Here is a 20,375-nt window from a genome sequence, read left to right as displayed (position 1 = left end):
TATAATGGCAAACATTTATTACCCATACATACACTGAATTCATGAGATCACAGCTATGTTTCACGTACTTTTGTCTTTCTTTTTTTCTTTCTCTCACTAATAGTTGAGAGCAACTGAAACCAGAAATTGACTAAAATGACATGGGGGACCAGCTGCTTAAAAGTATAGGCTAAATGTAAAAGGAAAGTTAGTTCTAATTAATGGTTTAGCATCTTTCTTCACATATGCCACTTTTTTATATGATGATGAGGATCATTATTATTATTATTAATTAATTAATATAATACAATGACATTCGTGCACTTTTTAGGGCCGTTTTTACGTCGGTTTCTACTGATAATAAACTAGGCTAAGCCGTATTTCTTGCTTTTTAGTTAGTATTACACTTTAGTATTAGTCGTAAATTTAAAATGTTTATAGGCTACATGTTTTTTTTAATATAGACACTCGCATTTGACAGACCTAATATTTGTAGCCTAGCCTGCTACCTAAAAAACACACTTCCATTTGTTGTTGTTGTTGTTGTTTGTTATTTCAAAAACAAAAAAAAACAATTGTAATGCCAACTGAATTGAACTTCCAACGTCTAGTAATGTTGGAGGAAACACGCATGATATTAAGTTACAAAACTTTTTTGTTGTGTAAGCGTCTTTCTGCCGCCCATAGAGGGCAGTCAATACAAATTCACGTGCGTCTTCATTTTCGTGAAGTGTAATGGCTGCTATGGCGCTTGTGCAGGGAGCAAGCAGAGGTCTTGGCTTAGAGTTCTGCAGACATCTCCTCTTAAACAAATCTACAGCAGCCGTTATCGCAACATGCAGAAATCCTGACGCCGCACAACACCTGGCAGAACTGAGCGCGCAGCACGCGGGCAGGATGACTATACTGAAACTGGATGTCAACAGGGAAGATGACATCAAGAGAGCAGCTGAAACTGTCAAATCTGCCTTTGGGAAAGTGGATTTGATCATCAATTCTTCAGCTATGCTACACCCGTCCGGTAAAGGAGAAACAAGTTTGCGGGACGTGTCCGCTCAGGTGATCAATGCACCTTTTTATCCGTATTAATATAGCTTTGTGGGGCATATTCAAATGTTCTTGACATGTAACATGTTTTTTTTTATTTTTTAACAGGGAACCATTTCCACTTTGGCCATTAATACGGTGGGTCCTCTTCTGATGGCCAAATATTTTGTCCCCTTGCTTCAGAAGGGAACAGGGGCGTTTGGCCAGCAGCCCCCAGAGAAAGAGAAACAGCACAGTGGCATCATTGTGAACATGACTGCAAGAGTGGGATCTATTGGAGAAAATGGTTTGTATCCCTATGCAAGACAGTTCAAGAGCAAGTCTTTCTCCATTAGGTTTACAGGTGTGTTTCCTTTGAGTAGGTCAGGGAGGCAGTACAATTTGATGAGAAGAACATAATACACACTACAAAAATAAAACAATGCTAATATTACAACATTAAAAACTGTAAAAAAATAAATAAATAAAAATCTAAAGTGACATTGTCCAACAGTAGCCGCCTTTCCATTACCCTTCAAATTGCGCAAATTGAAATTTAGAATTGAAAATAGGCCCAATGGAAACGCGTCAATTTCGCAAAAACTCCCATATATCGCAAAAAAGTTTTTACGCTCGCTTGAGGTGGTTTTTCAGGCAATTCGTAAAAGGAAATTTTCATAAAACTGCAATGAAAACAGTTTTTTCGCATTTACAGGTCACTTGGTATGGTCACGCATTGCTCTCACATAGGGCATACATATAATTTTTTTCCACTCAAGTATGTCTAATAACGATATCTTTTGTCGTTAAAACAACATATATTTTCTCCTAATAAGGAAAGTGGCGTAACTTTATAATGACGGACCCCGGTGCAACCACAAATATCATAACTATCTATAGGCCTACTGTAATTAAAACATATATTCAAGAAATGTATTAAAACAGAAATACGCTATAGTTTCAGCCTTGCTCAAAGACTTAGGAAACAGACCAGTTATTCACGTCAATCCATTCCCAACGTTCTTGGTTTGCTTCTTATTTATTAAATATACAGCCAAATAGTTGATTAAACATTGATCAAAATTAAAATAAAATTTATACAAATCGAAATTAATTTTAAAGAAAGAACTTTCTAGAAAACAAAATTCACAAAATCCATGTCTCCAGACATATGCGTATCTGATTATGTGCCTTACTCGTGCTGCTCACTTTTCATAATCAACATATGAAATTAAAAGATTAAAATATTTAGACATAGCCTAACTATATGAAACTAAATAGGCTACGTTTTCTTTAACCCTCTGTCCGACAAAGTCGTCGGCGCCTTTTGATGGATTTTTTCCTTATTCCATTTCCAGCGGAAACTCACAATACTCCGTCATTTTTTGCCATACAGATAAGTGCAAGACATAATTAGTAAACATAAACAGTAAACTGTCTACCTTTATTTGTGTACACTCAATAACAGCAAAGGCCGTGGACTCAGGGAACAGATTATTTTGCACTCCACTCCAAACGCTGTCTTCATTTCAAAAATATATTTTGTTTATTAAACGCAAAGTTTTTCATTTCAAAAGCATTTCTTAATTCAGTTTATATTTCCAGCAAACAAAATTCCAAGCCAAAATAACGAAGTGGTAAAAAAAAAACTTTGGGTTACCACCATGCAAATTCAAACTTTTCGCTCGTCTCTGGATGTGGCAATGCGTCACAATAACCTGCATATGTAAAAGTCGATCATTCTTTACTGATGATGGTATGTTTGAACAGAAGATGAGTTCTTTATTAAACTCATAAAAAACAATAGAATATAAAATGCCACAATTTATCATAACACCTCATATGTGCCGCTCAAGTATAAGGTGCTTTCCTTGCCATCAGTGCTTGGATAACACGCACGTCTCTTTCCATTAATAATAATGGCGTGCGGTGGCTGGGATATACATAAACCTAACAACATGCGTAGCATAATTTTTTGAATGATTTATCACGAGAGGAAAACATTTGTTTTAGTCGCATATCAGTTAATGGAAATGCTGTCATTTCGCAATATTTTTTTTATCGACTTTTAGAAAATATTGCAAAAGTTTTGCGCAAATCTGTAATGGAAACGCAGCTACTGACACCAGTGCAGTGGCAGTCTCTTGCCTCCCCTGAGCCCATTGAGTTTTAACAGATCCCGTAAAGGGTTAACCCCCCCAAAAAATTATCCCATAATTTACTCCCCCCTCAACTTGTGTTGCCAAAAGTACAGACCGTGTACAAGTCGGTACTGAAATTAAAAAAAATGTGACATTTTGAGCGCTGTAGAGCAGAAACGTAGACAGCCCATTGTAGCCTACTCACACGCTCATCAAATATGTCTGTGATGGGCTACAATGACCAGCGCTTCAAAAACATGTTATAAATATACATCAATGACGCTTTTCACAGAGCGCTGCTTACACAGATACACACGGGAGCGTTTGAATGTGCTTTCAAACTCTCCCACTTTCAAACACTTCCGTGTGCTTTCAAACGATCCCGTGCGTTGACCATTGTAGCCAATCACAGACACATCCGATGAGCGCATGGGCACAATGGCCAGCCAGAGGTGTTTACGATTCCAGCTCAACAGTGCTCAAAGCGTTGCATTTTTTTAATTTCAGTACCGACTTGGTATCGCGGTCGGTACTTTTGACAACACTACCTTCAAGACATCCTAGGTGTATAAGACATTATTTTTTCAAACTAATACAATAAGGGTTATATTAAAAAATGTCCTGGCTCTTCCAAGCATTATAATGGCAGTGACTGGCAGCCCAAAATTTGAAGCCCAGCAAAATGCATCCATCATAGGTGTAATTTGCAGTTGGGACATTGCAGTCCCTACCATTTTTTGCTAAGGACAATGATTGTCCCTACCACCTTTTGAAACATCTCGCAGCATGGATGTACCTTATACAAATAAAACATCTCCAATTGTCTAGCAGTGCATTCATTTCATTCATTTGTTAAATGAGAGGCGATCTGGCGCTGGAATGTGTTTTGTTTTTTAAATCTTGCTGTGCTTTAGTTGCCGGTGTTATCAGTGGCGGAGGGCAACAGTGTTCTCTTGTCGCTCGTGCACTTCACACAGGCGAACACTTCAATCGATCGCTCAATGCAGTTGCGGAGACGCTCTATTTGTTTCGGTGAAATCACAAAACAAAATGCACACAAACATGTCCGTGGTCTTGGCATACAATCTCTGATGAACATCTTCAGTTTACGAGGGTGGATTAGAACCCAGAACCTCTCTGACACGCTTAAAAAAAGTTCTACCACCAGACAATTAAAGTATTTATTCACTGACATGAAAAATCTCAGGCCTAACAATATAATGTATTATTAGTAGATGTAACATTAAACATGACTTCTATGTCGATAAATTAAACTCAATGTACTATTGAAATTGATTTCTGGACATTGTAATGTTATTTTTTCTGCAATTGTTATTGTTACACTAACCCACCCCCCACTCCGGTCCCACCCACTTTTTAAAACAAAGTTACGCCACCGGCATTCATCCATTATAAAAGTAATCCATACGGCTCCAGGTTAATAAAGGCCTTCTGAAGTGAATCGATGGGTTTGTGTTAGAAAAATATCCATATTTAAAACTTTATAAAGAAAAATATCTAGCTTCCGGCGGACCGTCTTCAGTATTCAACTTAAGCAAAAAGTGTAACGCCTCTAGCAGTACTTGCGCTAGGTCCGACGTCATCGTCGCGCCAATTACACTGTTTTCGTAAGTTGAATACAGCACTTATTGAAAACTAAATTTAAACAATAAGACTAGCTTTGTTGAGCTATATAACAATGATTCGTTTTCTGTTGATGAATGTATCCAAACAGTTGCTCACCTGTCTAATAAAACACATAATATGTTAAAGCATCTTTGGTGTTTCCATGGTTCCAAACCAGAAATCGAGGGTAACGCAGGTATGATGTCATTGATAGGCGACGCACGGACATGGTACCTGTCCTGTTTAAAATTGCTTATTTTTCTGGATTGAAACATTCTTGGAAACATTTGGGATAATGTAAGTACACCAGTCAACAAAATATGTAACATTGTTCTAGTGGTTTTTGGATATTTTAATCCAATACATTTTACATCTTGTGCCTTTAAGAGCTTAAGTTTGTGCTACCAATTAGCTGATTAGGGCAAATATGACAATAAATAAATAAAAAATCGTATAATTTTTTTGCATACTGATGCAAAGAAACACATTTTCCTCAATGTCTTCTGTCCCCATTTAAGTCTGTTCCTCAAAATAAAACAGAACTTGAATATGATGCTACATTTCAGAGCAGGGCCCAAATGAATAACACTAATATATATTTATATACTATATATTTATATAATATATATTTATCTACTAATATATAATTATAGCTATGTGCTATAAGTGACTTCGGATGAAATTAACTAGAGTTGTCTGGACTTTCTTAACCTGAAGCTTATCCCTCTGTTGATTTATATTTCTGTCTTCAGCTCTTGGAGGCTGGTACAGCTATAGGATGTCTAAAGCTGCCTTAAACATGGCCACCAGAAACCTGTCCATTGAGCTGGGTCGAGGACGATCTAAAATTGTGTGTGTATCCCTGCATCCTGGAACTGTGAATACGGATTTGTCACGGCCCTACCATCGAAATGTATCCAAGGACAAGCTGTTCAGCACAGAATACTCTGTCCAATGCCTTATGAACATAATAGACAATCTAAACATAGACAAAACAGGGAAAGCCTATGCATGGGACAGCAAAGAAATACCGTGGTAAACATTCACGTCAAAAACAACAGCATTCTGTGTCTACCTCATTTTAAAATAAGGTGGATAATAAATGGACAAACAAAACAATGCAAAAAAAAAGTAAAAACAGGCAATGTATGTTTTCTTCATTTCTGAATTCTTTTGATTGGGTCCAAGAAAACATTGATGTTGTTTGTATTGCCTTATAGAATAATTCAGTTGTCATTTGTCCTCATTGCATTTTGACAGAGATGTCCAGTTTTCTCATATCTTTCCAAGTAGTTGTTGAGGTCATTTATGTTGCATTTAACTGCAGTTTCCTAAATGATTTGGCCCCTCTCAGTCCTGTGGCTATTTTGGCATGTGTACCACCCACAGTACTTTCCAGAAATGTTCACAATGACGAAATGGCATTTGATTATGCAATTACTTTGCTGTTCTAAAGCTAACTGAACTGACCAAAGTCAGTTAACTATGGTGTTTGGAGACTTAAAACGGACTTTTCTTTTTTTGTCACTGGTTAATGTGGTATTTACTGCTCTTTGCCACTCAGTCAACTGTCCTTTACTCCTCTCTCCATTAGGTGGCCGAGCCAATTGAGCAAAAATAAAATACATTTTCATCTTAATTTGTAATTTAATTAGGTTTGTGTTAACATAAAATAACTAAACATTATTTTGTTTTGTCTTGAGAATTAAATCCTTTTTTATTTATGATTCCTGTGAAACAAAACATTTGAAAATAAAGAATGGATATACATTTTCTTTTGCTCAATTCTTTTTCATTTATTGCAGAATTGCAACATTTATTATAAGTAGATAAAGGTGTGAAATGTCTTTTTTCACAGTGTTGTCTGTTGTGTAAATTTGCCTTCCAATGAGTACTAAAATAAAATACTGCATAGTGTAGTCAACCAAATATGTCTGTATTTGGTTAAATTCAGCAGGAAGATATACATAAGAGAGATTTATTTTAAACGACTGGAAAGTTTAGCCTGCATTTCTTCCATAATTGTTCATTTGACTAAAAATGTTCTCATTTTAACTCTCCCTCTTTTCTGTCTTCCCAATGTCCTATCTTACCTCCATGATACTTGCTTGACACCCGAGAACCACCAAACTGAAACTCGCCTTTGACCTCATTCACCCCACACACATTCATGCTGAGAGAAAGCGCTTTCAATGCAGATAGATAGATAGATAGATAGATAGATAGATAGATAGATAGATAGATAGATAGATAGATAGATAGATAGATAGATAGATAGATAGATAGATAGATAGATAGATAGATAGATAGATAGATAGATAGATAGATAGATAGATAGATAGATAGATAGATAGATAGATAGATAGGCAGGCAGGCAGGCAGGCAGGCAGGCAGGCAGGCAGGCAGGCAGGCAGGCAGGCGTAATATCAACACAACAAAGTGACGCAGGTACACCCTGATAATACCACAGAAAAAAACAACTAGTTAAAGACCTTTCCAATTGCGAGGAACGTTTAGTACTTTGATCTTTCGTTAGCGATAAAATGTAGAAGATGGTTGTGTGTATGCGCGCGCATGGCGCAATGTTCTGCTTGAGCTGAGCTGTAAAACTGGCTCGTTGAGCCATTCCCGGTGACGTCATGAGCCGGTTGTTTGACGGGTTGGCTGCCGCAGCGCCACAGGACTACCGAGTAGAGATATGACCGACAATGACCTCAACCGCAGCGTGTGTTAGTGTATTGCTCTTATCGTTTTGGATTCAACACTTGTAAACACGCGATTGTATTATTGCTACTGCTGTTGTTATAGTCGTTTTTAGATGAAATCCGTGTATTTGGCGTTAGGTCATCATTAGCCACGCGCCTTTTCTTATCTCGAGAGAGCGACACATTCAGCGCGCGTCTGTGTTTTGAGGCTCGCCTGCCCTACCGCTGTGCATTGAAATATGGATAAGGCCAAATCTGTGATGGATCAGAAAGCCTCGGGTCCTTGCTACACAAACGGCATGCACAAGCCAATCCGGCGACAGCTGAGCAACGGCAGCTGTAGCCCGTACAGTCCGACTGACGATAATAATTACCACCATCTTCACCATGACCCTCAAGCCAACGGGTCCCCGGCGAAAAGGTGTCGGCTGCGGAGGCGTTTGGAGTCGGCGAAGAAAAACAGACCGCGTAAGTTTATAGTTACAGACACCTTCACTGTCGAACTGTACATTTTATTTCACATGTCTGATAAGTAACAATGCCAAGATACACACAGACCTCCAGTTTAGGACGTGTTCGAGTCAATATTTAACACATTATTGCGAGAGCAATGGTATTCGCCGCGATTAAATTGAAATTTCGCCAGTGTAATGGCACAATATATACCTCGCCCTATTTTTAAGACAGTAACTGGCATTTAGACATTAACATGTCATCGACTTGTTAACCCCCGCGATTTTACCTCAGGTAACAGGATCTTTGAACAAGGGTCCAAAGTGGAAATGGTAATCTTAAGAAATGTATCGATTACTTTATTTACTAGGCTACTGTTGAGGGATTTTTTGTGGGAGAAAGTGCAATTCTTATTTCATTTAACGTTAGGCTACTTCCGTTGCCAAATTGTGAGATGATTACAGATTGACTACAAAGAAATGTAGTACCGTTCAAGCAAAAGGGTATGTTGACAGACTTTTAACAAAGCATTTGGGTCATTTGGAGTGGTGCATGACAAATGCAATTTTCTGTTCATTAAATAATTCCGATAAATCAGTAACCGCTCTGACTGATTCATACGTGTTTCGTTTCAATAAAAAGAACCGAATGAACCGAGTCATCTGTCTCGCTGTAGATTCAGTAACAGTGTTGTGTTTAAAAGTACTGCAGGAATTGACAATTGTCAAAATACTTTATTGGGTTTATTTTCATGGGTTACTCGCAGAATAGTAATAAAAAGTAGTGCAAGAATCACTGTCAGATTATTTTAACACCGTGTTCTGTTCGTATCAGCTAAAGGATGACGCTCGAGTTCTTTAACGCTTCTCGAACGTGCATGAACATATTTCGTTATTTATTTAAACTAAAATTGATTCTCAGTTCCCAACCGTACACAAAGCTGTCATTATTTCTGAGCTGTGTCTGACCTGTACACCGAAGAGTGTCTTTTGTTTTGATGAAACCTTTGATACTCTCCTTCTCGTTCTCTGATTGGTCGGTGTGAAGTCAGGAGGTGTGTTGAAATCGCTCCTGATGTAAAGGCTCGACGGATTTCGACCAATCAGCGCTTGGCTTTTGTCTTCGCGTGGCCGTGTTAAAGGGCCTGACTGAAACGCCCCCACCCTTCACTATTTAGAATTTCTCCGAATTTATTCACTTTTGCTAAACGACACCAAGAATTCAACTTTGAGAGCGTAGTTATAATGCCATTACAAGCCAAGCTGAACTACTATGTTCTGTCTGTTTGTGGGCTTTCCTACTGTTTGGGCTATTGTGTTTGCACTTGAAAATATTAGGGCTACCAGCAGGATGAAGTTGAAGTGTTCAAAGAAGCCAGGTAAGACATCACCTCATCCTTGTGTGATGTTACAGAAATAGCTTGCTTTCTTGGAATTGCTCTGACAGTTTTAGGAAAGTTATACTTGCAGCATATTCTGGGGATTGCAACACTGTAAATGGATTTCGATTTTTTGTTCTTTGCTATTTACTGAAGTGCAAAAATGTTGTAGAACAAAGTGAATTTATGTCGGGTTTGGTTTGTGTTGCCAAAGGTAACCGCAGCAGAGAAACAAATGCCTTTTGCAGTGCTCATGCAGTTTAGCAAGTCTTAGTTGTGTCAGTCTGCATGCCAGGCCAGCTTGTCTACATTCCTCAGCTCCAGCCATGTTTTGTGTGTGTGGAAACACCTTTGTTGTATTGTTCTTTTATTTATACCCATGTAAATGGTTTCAAATATTCTTACCAGATAAACAGTACTCTGAAGTACTGTATCAACCTGTTAAAAAGACAGTTTCTGCTGGTAATGGCTTCTATGAGCTGACAATATAGGGCTATCTCTTTTCTCAATTTTTTTTCAGTGCTTTTGTTCAGATTCGTATGCACACAAAGTGGACAGGCATTAGATATGTATGATTAAAAAGGCCCTTTTGATATATTATACAATATATAGCATAATGTGTTAATATATTTGATTTATTATTATAATTAGATTTATATTAATGATTTAAATAGCAGGTTTTGCATAAGAATGTATATTTTTTTCTGCTTTTGCAGTTCGTGAGATTATAATGAGAGACAATAGTTCTGCTGTGAGTGTTAAATTTGGCTACATAATTGGTTGACGCGTTTGATGGTGTCAGGAACTCGGTGGTCTTCATTCTCGCTCTTTTGCACAGTCCCCTTCTCTTTCACATGGACACTCACTTGGCACACCTCCCATGTCAGCACCTCTCCTTCACCCAGTCACATTCTCTCTCTCGCCACTTTTCCGCCTTTGACCAGCTCCTCACATGGACACTCTTGCCTGCCAATTTTATCTCTCTCTCTCTCTTAGTCTCTCTCCCTTTCCATGCCTCAGCTGACTGGGGGATGTAAACAGACCTGTCACCCACATGAGTTGTTTGATGTCATTATGTCACACGACTGTCACACCCTGTTCACCTGCTGCTTCTGGCTCAGGTCATTCAGATCATTGAAGAAGCAATATTGTTAATTCTTGGCTAGGATATTTCTGTTTCTTCGGCATTGCCACCTTTTAAATAGCATGTATTTTCCTTTGTATAGCGTTGTTTTTAAAACTATGAAAGCAAAGCATGTGGATATTTATTTAGTTGGGCTCTCGTCCACTTGATTTGCATGCTCTGAAATAAGAGTGATGTCCAAAATAAACCTCCCAGCATACGTCTACATCTATATTAAGGGGGAAAGGAAGTGTGAGGGTCATTTGTGATGATGTTGTAGCAGAGAGCATTCTGGTCAAAAGACAGGTCACCTGTGCAACACCAGCTGACTATGTTTTTATTAGTGGCAGGTCAGTCGTGAATTGGTGAATCAGATCTGAGCTCAGATTGGTCTGCTTGTGCCAGGTTATTCAGGTTCAGATCTGTCCCTGACCTGGCCAAATTTTCCCTGATTTCTCTGGGTTCAGCCCAGTGAACGTCTGATGTAAGAGTCATATCAGTAATAATGTACCAATATGACTCTTACATCAGATGATAAGACTTTTTAGAAACTGATTGGTCATTCAGGTCGGGTTCGAGATTTCTATCTGCTGTTCTTTTAAATTGATTTCAAAATTATGGAAACGGACCTGTTAATCTGTGAACGTCTGTACGTTCTGCTGCCTTAGTGTGTGTCTGCCTGTGTTTCTCACCTGCTAAGCATCCTAGAACAGCCCTTTGCAGCCTTGTGGCTGTTGCCATGGTAACTGCCTTGACTCCTCATTAGCTGCTGCAGTGTTGCTCGTCACTGCCTCTCTTCGGTTGGCCTGCTTGCAATGTTAGAATTAGCTTACTTGCGTTCAAAAGTTTGCGTGGTTTTTTTCTTGGTCTCTCACCCAGGCTGCATCTAGTTGAGCACCAAATTCATTAAAGCAGTAATATTATGAAATATTTTTAAAGTTTATAATGTATTTCTATCATTTATATAATACAAAAATTGTTGTATATCCTGTGAAGCTGAGTTTTCATTACTCCAGTCTTCAGTGTCACATAATCCTTCAAAAATCATTAGGTGTGTTAGACTTCGGCTGAGACTGGATGTAACCGGTCGATGAGCGTTGCCGCTGGAGGAGCTGAAAATGGAGACGTGAAGTCGGACACTTTTTGCTTCCCGTAGTGACTCTCACACTGTGTTTGCATACTTCACAGCTGAAGTGAAATAAATGCAATATTTGTCATATACAAAGACGTTTTCATTCAATACTTTATGTACTGCTTAATACAGTATCTGTTTAAGTTCAACATAAGCCTATACTATTTAAATACCATTGAAGTGGGGTTTTTTTATGTTTTATTTTGATAAACATTACACAATATAATATTGAGTACATGAAAATAGCATTTACTGTTATAAAAACATGGATTTGTGAGCATTAGTGGAACTGAATGTGTCAGAATAGACTTGATTGTTATGCGTCATGCGGTGAATCCGGCCAATCGTGGAACACCCCTGTCGCCGTCAGAGTGTGTGCAGCCACTGGGGAAGCTGCGCCGGATAAGTCGGCTATCTGCTCTCCAAACGCTCTTGTTGTACTTTGATGCCATATGACACAGTGATGAACAAAACAGCATTTATTTGAAAACTTTTATAAATGTATACTGTAACTTTTTCAATCTTATGCGTTCTTGCTGAATAAAAGTGTTCATTTTTACTTTTAGACAGTAGCGGACACACTACAAAAATATGGTCAAATTATTCTTAAAATGTTTTAACTGATGATGTGGGATCGAGGGCTTTTTTTTAAAAAGTAATTTTAGTGGCCAATCCAGTTTGTCCACTTTCTTAACCTTAGGAACACAATTTACACAATCACATTGATCAGTCTCTTTGTCTCTTTCTAGCCTTTCCATGGTTTGGGATGGATATTGGTGGTACATTAGTAAAGCTTGTTTACTTTGAGCCAAAAGACATCACCGCAGAGGAGGAGCAGGAGGAGGTGGAGAATCTGAAGAGCATACGCAGGTACCTCACCTCCAACACAGCCTACGGTAAAACCGGCGTCCGTGATGTGCACCTGGAGGTACGCAACCTGACCATCTGCGGTCGCACAGGGAACTTGCACTTCATCCGCTTTCCCACTGCTGCCATGCATAGATTCATACAGATGGGCAGAGATAAGCACTTCTCCAGCCTGCATACCACACTGTGTGCCACCGGAGGCGGGGCGTACAAGTTTGAGAATGACTTCAGAGCGGTAAGGAGATGGCGCAGTTATTTTAAAATAACATTTTAAATTGTTTTTTATAAATTTTGTTAAGACTGCTCTTATGAGAGTACTTGACAAAATGGGCATTTTGGCATAATTGTGTGTGTTATTGTTAGTTAAAGAACTCGATTCGGGGCTGTATTTCTGTGTGTCGTGTGTGAGTGTCACAGACAGCGCATTCTTTTTTGTCTTCTCACGCTTGGATGGTTTAAAGGGGTCATGAATTGAGAAATCAACTTTCCCTTGAGCTTTTGATATATAAATGGTCATGGTAATATAAGAATATCCTGTAAGTTTCAGAGCTGAAAACTTCCTTGTTAGTCAAAGAAAAGCTTTTATAGACACCAGGCCCAGCAAACGATCGATTTCAGAATATGCCACACCTTGACGTCATTGTGTGGTGAAATGCTGCCTCAGCGGAAAAAGAACAACGCCTGATTCTGTAGCCCGCCCACCGTCTCAAATTTCTAAGCAGTACATAAGCTTCATTCGGATTCCAATATTACGGATTAACTTTATTTTTAATGAATATCCAGCTCACGTGGGGAAGACATTGTGCGTCTGTTCCTTCATTTCACCACGGATTACGTTTGTAAACAAGAGACTGGATTTGCAGACAGGATGAAATTACATGAATGAATGAAGCAACAGACTAATGTGAGTAAAAATGTTTTTTTTATATATATATATGTGATAGTATTGCATTGTTACAGATCGTATTGATTTTGTGTACATGTCTAACTGAACATAACTTAGCACGCTGTCACAGGCTGGAGAATCCTTTATTTGTGTTTTTGGTTAATTGCAATTCTGGATCAGACTCTGACATATGGGCCAGTGCTCGTAAAGCCCAACCATGTGTTTTTCAGACGGGCTACCAAAACGTAAGCCCGGCCTGCCGACGGGCTATCTTAAATAGTAAAACAACTTTCCTTTCTTGATGTGCGTTGTTCACTCACTTGACTTGATATTTGAAGGGCACGCGTGTGTGTGTGTGAACGTAAGGTTCGCGGTTATATTCACCGATCGGGCGGGCCAAGTAACATTAATAAAAAAATAACATTCCAATAAATCGCGGGTGGATGAGAGATGAATAATTTTGTTTGTTTGATAAAGACATTTTGCGAGCCCTGTGGGTGATTCATTCCGGTTGCCTTCTCCCCACCGGGGAGCTGAAGCTCATTAAATATGCAAAGCTTATCCAATCCTAGCCGTGGGCGTTTACTTCCAAGTCTTCAGTGCGGCACGCCCATAAAAACTGAGCGTTTCTTGAGAGAGCCTCAAAACCAGGGCAGAAAATAGCCACGCAAACGTCATAAGTTGACTTCAGACAACAGTATGAAAAAAGTTCATGACCCCTTTAAAAGCATTTGCATGAATAAGAGTGTGATATGTAACGTTAGCCCAAGGATGACAGAAAAAAATGGATGCTGCGTTAAATGTGTTGGTACGTCCCTACCTTAAGGAATAAATCTATTACATGCAGAGCAGTGAGTAGTCATTAATTCTTTTTTCTTTTCTTTGTAGATGGCAGACCTTGAGCTGCTGAAGTTGGATGAGCTGGACTGTCTGATCCAGGGGCTGCTGTACATAGACTCAGTCGGTTTTAACGGTCATCCTGAATGCTATTACTTTGAGAACCCCTCCGACACACAGAACTGCATCAAGAGACCCTGTTGTCTTGACAACCCTTTTCCCATGTTACTGGTCAACATTGGCTCGGGCGTCAGTATTCTGGCAGTGTACTCCAAGGACAACTACAAACGTGTGACAGGCACCAGGTCAGCACAGCTGAGCAACGTGCACCATGTAGCAGAAACCTACAAATACGAGTGTAACACAGCCATACTAGTTTAACATTTACATTGTTTGGCAGACTCTTTTTTTTTATTTATTTAAAGTAACTTTGATTGCATTCAAAGTATACATTTTATCAGTTTATGTTTTCCCTGATGTACTCCTGGTTACTGCTCTGCTTTACCAGTTGAGCTACAGGAACCACTTCAAATGAATACACTCTCAATAACTAAGTGATAAAATCCTTTTCAAAGGAAATTCACACAGGGACGTTTTACTTACCGTAAGTGTTGAACCGAATAACAAGTTAACAATAAAAAACACTACATTACTGGTTGTAATTTACCAGATATTCTCCAAAAAACGCTCTTTGCTTATTCTGTCTTTTCTGTGAGTAGATTTCGCTGAGATCCATCCATGCTATGGAGCTTTTTTTCTCCAGCATGTAATATGAGTTCACCATTGGCCATTTTCTAACCACATGAACCCGATTGTTTCCTCCTCTCTCATGGGCGCCGAATCCAAAGCATGTTAGAAGCACAAGAATGCAAAATCAACTCCTGCTGTGTTATTTTTTTCCTTTGAGACATGAGACTGAGTCATCTTAGGAAGATCTGTGATTTACAACAGAGTAGGTTGTTAAGTTCATTGTAAATGTGGTTACACCAGAATGGAACAGCCTTTCAGCAGTGACTGACAGGAGGGAGGAGACCTGTCAGCAGAAGTCAAAGCTCTTGTGCAAATCTGTCGCACTTGAAGGAGGATCAGAACTATTGCATTCACTCTTCAACATTTTACAAATCCCTGTGTGTATTTCCGTCACTTTTACAAAAAATTCTGTTTAGTAATTCTGAACATTTAGCACATTAATTACACTACAGGTCAAATGTTTGGAATTACATTTCAGTTTTTAATTTTTTTGAAAGTCTCGTGCTCACTAAGGTTATGTTTATTTGATCAACAATACAGTAAAAAGGGTAATGTTGAAATATTATTACAATTTAAAAATAGCTGTTTTCTATATATTTTTAAAAAAATATTTTTAAATGTAAATTATTCCTGTGATGCAAAGCTGAATTTTCAGCAGCCATTACTTCAGTCACACGATCCTTCAGAAATCATTGATTGAAATAGAAATCTTATGTAAAGTTTGTAAATGTCTCATTTGATCATTTTAATGCATTCTTGCTGCATACAAGTATTCATTTATTTTTCAAAAATATTACTTACCCCTAACCTTTTGAATGGTAGTGTATCAGCATATTAGAGTATTTCTGAAGGATCATGTGACACTGAAGACTGTAATGATGCTGAAAATTCAGTTTTAACATCATAGGAATAAATTACATGTTAGAATATAACATTTATATATTTTATAACATTACTCTTTTTGCTGTGTTTGTAATCAAATAAAAGCAGCCTTAGTTAACATGAGACTTTTTTCAAAAATATTAAAAAAATTAATTACTCCAAACATTTGATATAATATAATATGCAATGACCACATATTTGTTTCCTTTTGTGATTTGGTATGTTTGAGACCTTGGCCATAGGCACATAGTTTAAATTGTGGTCAAAGTTCAAAATGTCTGCGTGTGTGAATGCTCAATGTGTGCTCTTAAGATGTAACATGTAACCATGTTTTGACTCTCAATGTTTCTTTCTCACTCTTTTTCTCCTGTAGTCTTGGAGGAGGAACATTTTTGGGGTTGTGTTGCCTATTGACAGGTTGTGAGACGTTTGAAGAGGCTCTCGAAATGGCCAGCAAAGGGGACAGCACCAACGTGGACAAACTGGTGAAGGACATCTATGGAGGGGACTACCAGCGCTTCGGCCTACAGGGGTCTGCGGTGGCTTCAAGGTACAAAAGACACTCTGTGTTTGTGTCTGGTGTCAGGTGACAAAGATCCACAAGTGAAATGTAATGCTATGGGGTCTTGCATGTCGGCCTGCCTGTTTCATGTGACACAAATGTATGAGATACCATTCCTTGGTTATTTTAATATACATTACTTTTCAAAAAAAAAAAATGCTGTCAGTAAAATTATTTAAAAAAAGAAATGAATGCTTTTATTTAGCAAGAATGCATTACGTTGCTCAAAACAATAAAGACATTTGTAATATTACAAAACATTTAAAATAAAGGCTGTTCTTTTGAAGAAATCTGATGAAAAAAATGTAAGGTTTCCACAAAAAGATTAAGCAGCAATATAATAAGAAATGTTCCTTGATCACCAAAACTTTATATTAGAATGATTTCTGAAGGATCATGTGACACTGAAGACTAGAGTAATGATGCTGAACATTCAGCTTTGATAACACAGGAATAAATTGCATTTTTAAATATATAAAAATAATGATTTAAAATTTTAATAATATTTCACAATATTACTGTTTTTACAGTATTTATCAAATAAATGCCTTGACTAACATGAGACTTTAAGAAAGAGACATTAAAAAAATCTTACTTGCCTATTTTGAACTGTAATGTGTATGTGTGTGTATATATATATATATATATATATATATATAATATATTTTATGTTTATTATATATTTTTATTTATATTTATTTTTACTTCAGCAATAAACGCATTGCTTTATGTAAATGTCTGTTAGGTACATAAATATGTGCTTGTGTTTTTGTTATAGTTTTGGTCATATGATGAGCAAAGAGAAGAGGGACAGTATTTCTAAAGAGGATTTGGCCCGGGCAACACTCGTCACCATAACAAACAACATTGGCTCCATCGCACGCATGTGTGCAGTCAACGAGGTGTGTTGTGTGTGTGTGTGTGCGCATCTGCGCGCAGTCAGCTGCAACTGTGAGCGTCTGTCTGGCCACTCTGGGCTTCTCTACAGTGTTGCCTTGTAGCCTGGTGATCAAGCAGCATTGTACAGGGCTTTCAGGGTGTACAGAACACCATCAGAGCAGTAACTCCCAACAATACCTGGAGAATACAGGACTTTTATCACATTAACTAGTATCTATGACAAGGTGATGATGGCAAAAACTTTGAATTTGTCAAAAACACTGATTTAAGACCTCCTATAAAAAATCCATGAAAGGAATTGTGAGAGTTAGATGGTGGTCCAGTGGGTTAAACCATGGAACTGATACGCAGAAGGTTGCTGGTTCGATCCCAGCGGTCACCACCAGTGTTTCCTTGATTGAGCACTTTACTCCAGGGGGATTGTCCCTGTAATAAGGGCAAAAAGCCTCTGCCAAATGCATAAATGTAAATGTAGGAATTGCTTAAATCAGGACTCCCTCTGCTGGTGCAGAAGAAATGCTGCAGGAATCAACCTGCTGGATTCAGTGCGAGTTATTAACAGGCCCACGCAGAAAGAATGTAGCACTCAGTTGAACTAATTTTACCATGATTAAATCAGTTCCGTGAAATTCTGTAGATTTTCTTCCAAAATGAGTGCAAAAATTCTATGGTCCTAATAACTTGAGTGATGTGATTGTGTTTTGTCCTGTAGAAAATTGAACGGGTTGTTTTTGTGGGGAACTTTCTGCGTATAAACACCGTGTCAACAAAACTTCTCGCCTATGCTATGGACTTCTGGTCTAAGGGCCAGCTGAGGGCCCTTTTCCTGGAACATGAGGTAATTAGATCTTAATTTTTAATCAGTTGTTTTTATTCAATTGCTTTGATTTTCTCAAATTTGTGAAATACACTTCAGTTCAAATGTTTTGGGGCGATAAGATTATTTTAAAGTTTTTGAAATAAATCTCTTATGCTAAATACAGTGAAATATTACAATTTAACGTGTATGTGCGTTTCAGGGATACTTTGGAGCCGTTGGTGCTTTTCTAGAACTGCTGAAGTCGTCTGAAGACGCATAAAAAGAAAATGAATCATCATCTCTGAAGACTTCAACACAGAAGCTCCAACTGGAATACTGGGAACACTGGGAAATTTGAAAGAAGCCATTATAGTAATTAACCTGTAAATAACCCTTAAAATAAGATTTTAAAGAGTATTTTTATGAGTAACTTAGTCTCCTTCAGACTGACGACAAACGGAACCTACTTGTTAATTTGTTTTCCTATCGTTGTTGTTGTTGTTGTTCTCCTTTCGTACTGTTTGTAAATATCATTGTGAAGTGAACAGGGAGAGTTTACTAATGGCCAAAACCTGCTGTGTTTAAAGTTTTGCTGTTCTTGACCTGCCACCGGGTGAGAGTGTGTTCAACATTAACTGTTTTCTGTCTCGGGGCCCAGTCAAATGATGGACCTTTTTGTGTTAAACTAATTCTGCTATTCAGACCCCGAATTATGTTTAACACCCTATTCTAATTCACATGTAAGCATCAGGTGCTGTGCTGTTTGGGACACAGATCCTCTGAGTAAAGAAAAGACACTGTTCTCTGTATAGCTTAGAGCTGCCTTTTCCGGTTGCCTCTCCTTCCACTTATCCTCTTCGCTACAGTTAACGTTTTTTCATGTCATTTTAAACAGTTTAGTTCAGAATCGGTTTACTGTTGGAATTGTATCGGAATTGTTGAAAATATATATATAGTTGCTCTGATTCACATGAAGCCTTCAATTTTAAAAGGATACACAGAAAGCTCAGGGTGTCTCACTTTTAGTTCTGAGAGGGAATTCTGTGGGACAATTTGACACTTCAGATAGATGCAAATTTTTTGTTCTCGTTGCCTCTATTTAATTTTTTTTCCAACCTGCCTTTTCCCATTCTTTTTCCTATCTAAACCAAAGCTACTTCATTCATCTTTGTCAGAATGCACACAGTTATATATACATATACCTCCTCTTTGGTTGCCTTCCTCTTGTCTGTGGTTTGAAAAAACGCACTAACAGTTGCCGAGAGATGACAAAACAGAAGGATTAAGTCAGTATGACAGCAATTACCCACAACCCCCCTTTCTTCACCATTCAAATATCAAACCTGTTTAGACAGTTCGAAGACTCGCCCATTGTGTTTCCATTGTAGTGCCAAACTGAGAAAGGGGAGGAGTCAAACCAGACCGTTTGCCAATACAAGCATTCCTGCTTTGCCAGGCCATGCACCACATTACTTCTCCGAAAAGTCGCCTAGCATTATCGTATTAAAATGAAATTCAATATTTAATCAAATAAAAACACTACTTCCTTACTAGTTAAATTCTGTTCTTCAGCCTTCCTTGCTGTCTCTCATGCCTTCTATGTGATCGCTTTTAACTTATGTGGCTTTTTTTTTCTTAGATTTTCTTAGAAAAATCTGAATTAGATTTTGGGGACCTCATGTCAACTGCAATATTTTCTTATTCAGAAAATACCTTTCTATGTTTTTTCACCTCTTATGTGAGATTTCTGGGGGGTTAAAATTGCCTGGTTAAAAATGTTGTATTCCTTTATAATATTTAATTATTGCTTTGGTTGGCCTTGTATATTTGGCATTAAATTATTTTCATTCTAGATTTGGATGCTCTGTTTGTTTGTTAGTTTACCAAACACTATATATTAATGTGACGGCAGTATACCATATGGATGACTAACATTCATGAAGATTGTACATTTATGGTATTGTTAGCTAATTGTTTTAGCCACACGATCCTAGTAAGATACAAGCGTGAACATGCTTCAAAGTGTTGAAGCATATTTCTATGCTATACCTAAACAAAGCTGTTGTGTATTAGTTAAAAAATACAGCTTCATGTTTTGCAAACATGGGTAAGGCTCTCAAAGATTGGTACGGTTTGAAGTAACTTGTTACCATACCAGTAAGCAGCAAAACTAGCTGCCAGTTACAGCAATTTTGTATATTGAAGAAACAAGACCACAGACTGTATTAGTCTACAGTTGAGCTGATTGGTTATTTCAGTGTTCTCTTCCTCTGAAAGGTCGCTTCACTCCTCTTGCTATGCAGTAAAGTGAGTTGCTCTGAATGTTGTT

General features: G+C 38.0%; 2 protein-coding genes across 3 annotated transcripts; both read left to right on the top strand.

Annotated features, from left to right (window-relative positions):
• The first annotated feature begins 688 nt into the window (after positions 1-688).
• On the top strand, positions 689-6,698 carry LOC307136462 (C-signal). The gene is made up of 3 exons (XM_079833501.1): positions 689-1,038; positions 1,135-1,312; positions 5,525-6,698. Exons 1-3 carry the CDS (start codon positions 715-717, stop codon positions 5,809-5,811), a joined length of 789 nt encoding a protein of 262 aa, XP_079689627.1. The 5' UTR covers positions 689-714; the 3' UTR covers positions 5,812-6,698.
• Positions 6,699-7,156: 458 nt separating this feature from the next.
• Positions 7,157-19,898, top strand: pank1a (pantothenate kinase 1a). 2 transcript variants are annotated; one of them, XM_079833499.1, is made up of 7 exons: positions 7,157-7,945; positions 12,313-12,665; positions 14,205-14,458; positions 16,159-16,335; positions 17,126-17,249; positions 17,960-18,085; positions 18,267-19,898. In XM_079833499.1, exons 1-7 carry the CDS (start codon positions 7,717-7,719, stop codon positions 18,324-18,326), a joined length of 1,323 nt encoding a protein of 440 aa, XP_079689625.1. In that variant the 5' UTR covers positions 7,157-7,716; the 3' UTR covers positions 18,327-19,898. The 2 variants fall into 2 exon arrangements, with proteins under 2 accessions (XP_079689625.1, XP_079689626.1); XM_079833500.1 differs by lacking the exon at positions 7,157-7,945 and adding an exon at positions 8,978-9,308.
• Positions 19,899-20,375: the final 477 nt, after the last annotated feature.

Source organism: Gobio gobio (genome assembly GCF_949357685.1).
Source record: "Gobio gobio genome assembly, chromosome: 13".
Lineage (NCBI taxonomy): Eukaryota > Metazoa > Chordata > Actinopteri > Cypriniformes > Gobionidae > Gobio > Gobio gobio.
The sequence above is the reverse complement of the archived record's forward strand: the minus strand, read 5'-3'. Positions and strand labels throughout refer to the sequence as shown.

Bases quoted from the DNA above. Each gene is read 5' to 3' on its own strand.
- LOC307136462 (XM_079833501.1), top strand. From the start codon at position 715: ATGGCTGCTATGGCGCTTGTGCAGGGAGCAAGCAGAGGTCTTGGCTTA. The intron at 1,039-1,134 runs GTGATCAATGCA...ATTTTTTAACAG, and splicing joins TGCGGGACGTGTCCGCTCAG to GGAACCATTTCCACTTTGGC. The intron at 1,313-5,524 runs GTTTGTATCCCT...TTCTGTCTTCAG, and splicing joins GGGATCTATTGGAGAAAATG to CTCTTGGAGGCTGGTACAGC.
- pank1a (XM_079833499.1), top strand. From the start codon at position 7,717: ATGGATAAGGCCAAATCTGTGATGGATCAGAAAGCCTCGGGTCCTTGC. The intron at 7,946-12,312 runs GTAAGTTTATAG...GTCTCTTTCTAG, and splicing joins GGCGAAGAAAAACAGACCGC to CCTTTCCATGGTTTGGGATG. The intron at 14,459-16,158 runs GTCAGCACAGCT...TTTCTCCTGTAG, and splicing joins AAACGTGTGACAGGCACCAG to TCTTGGAGGAGGAACATTTT.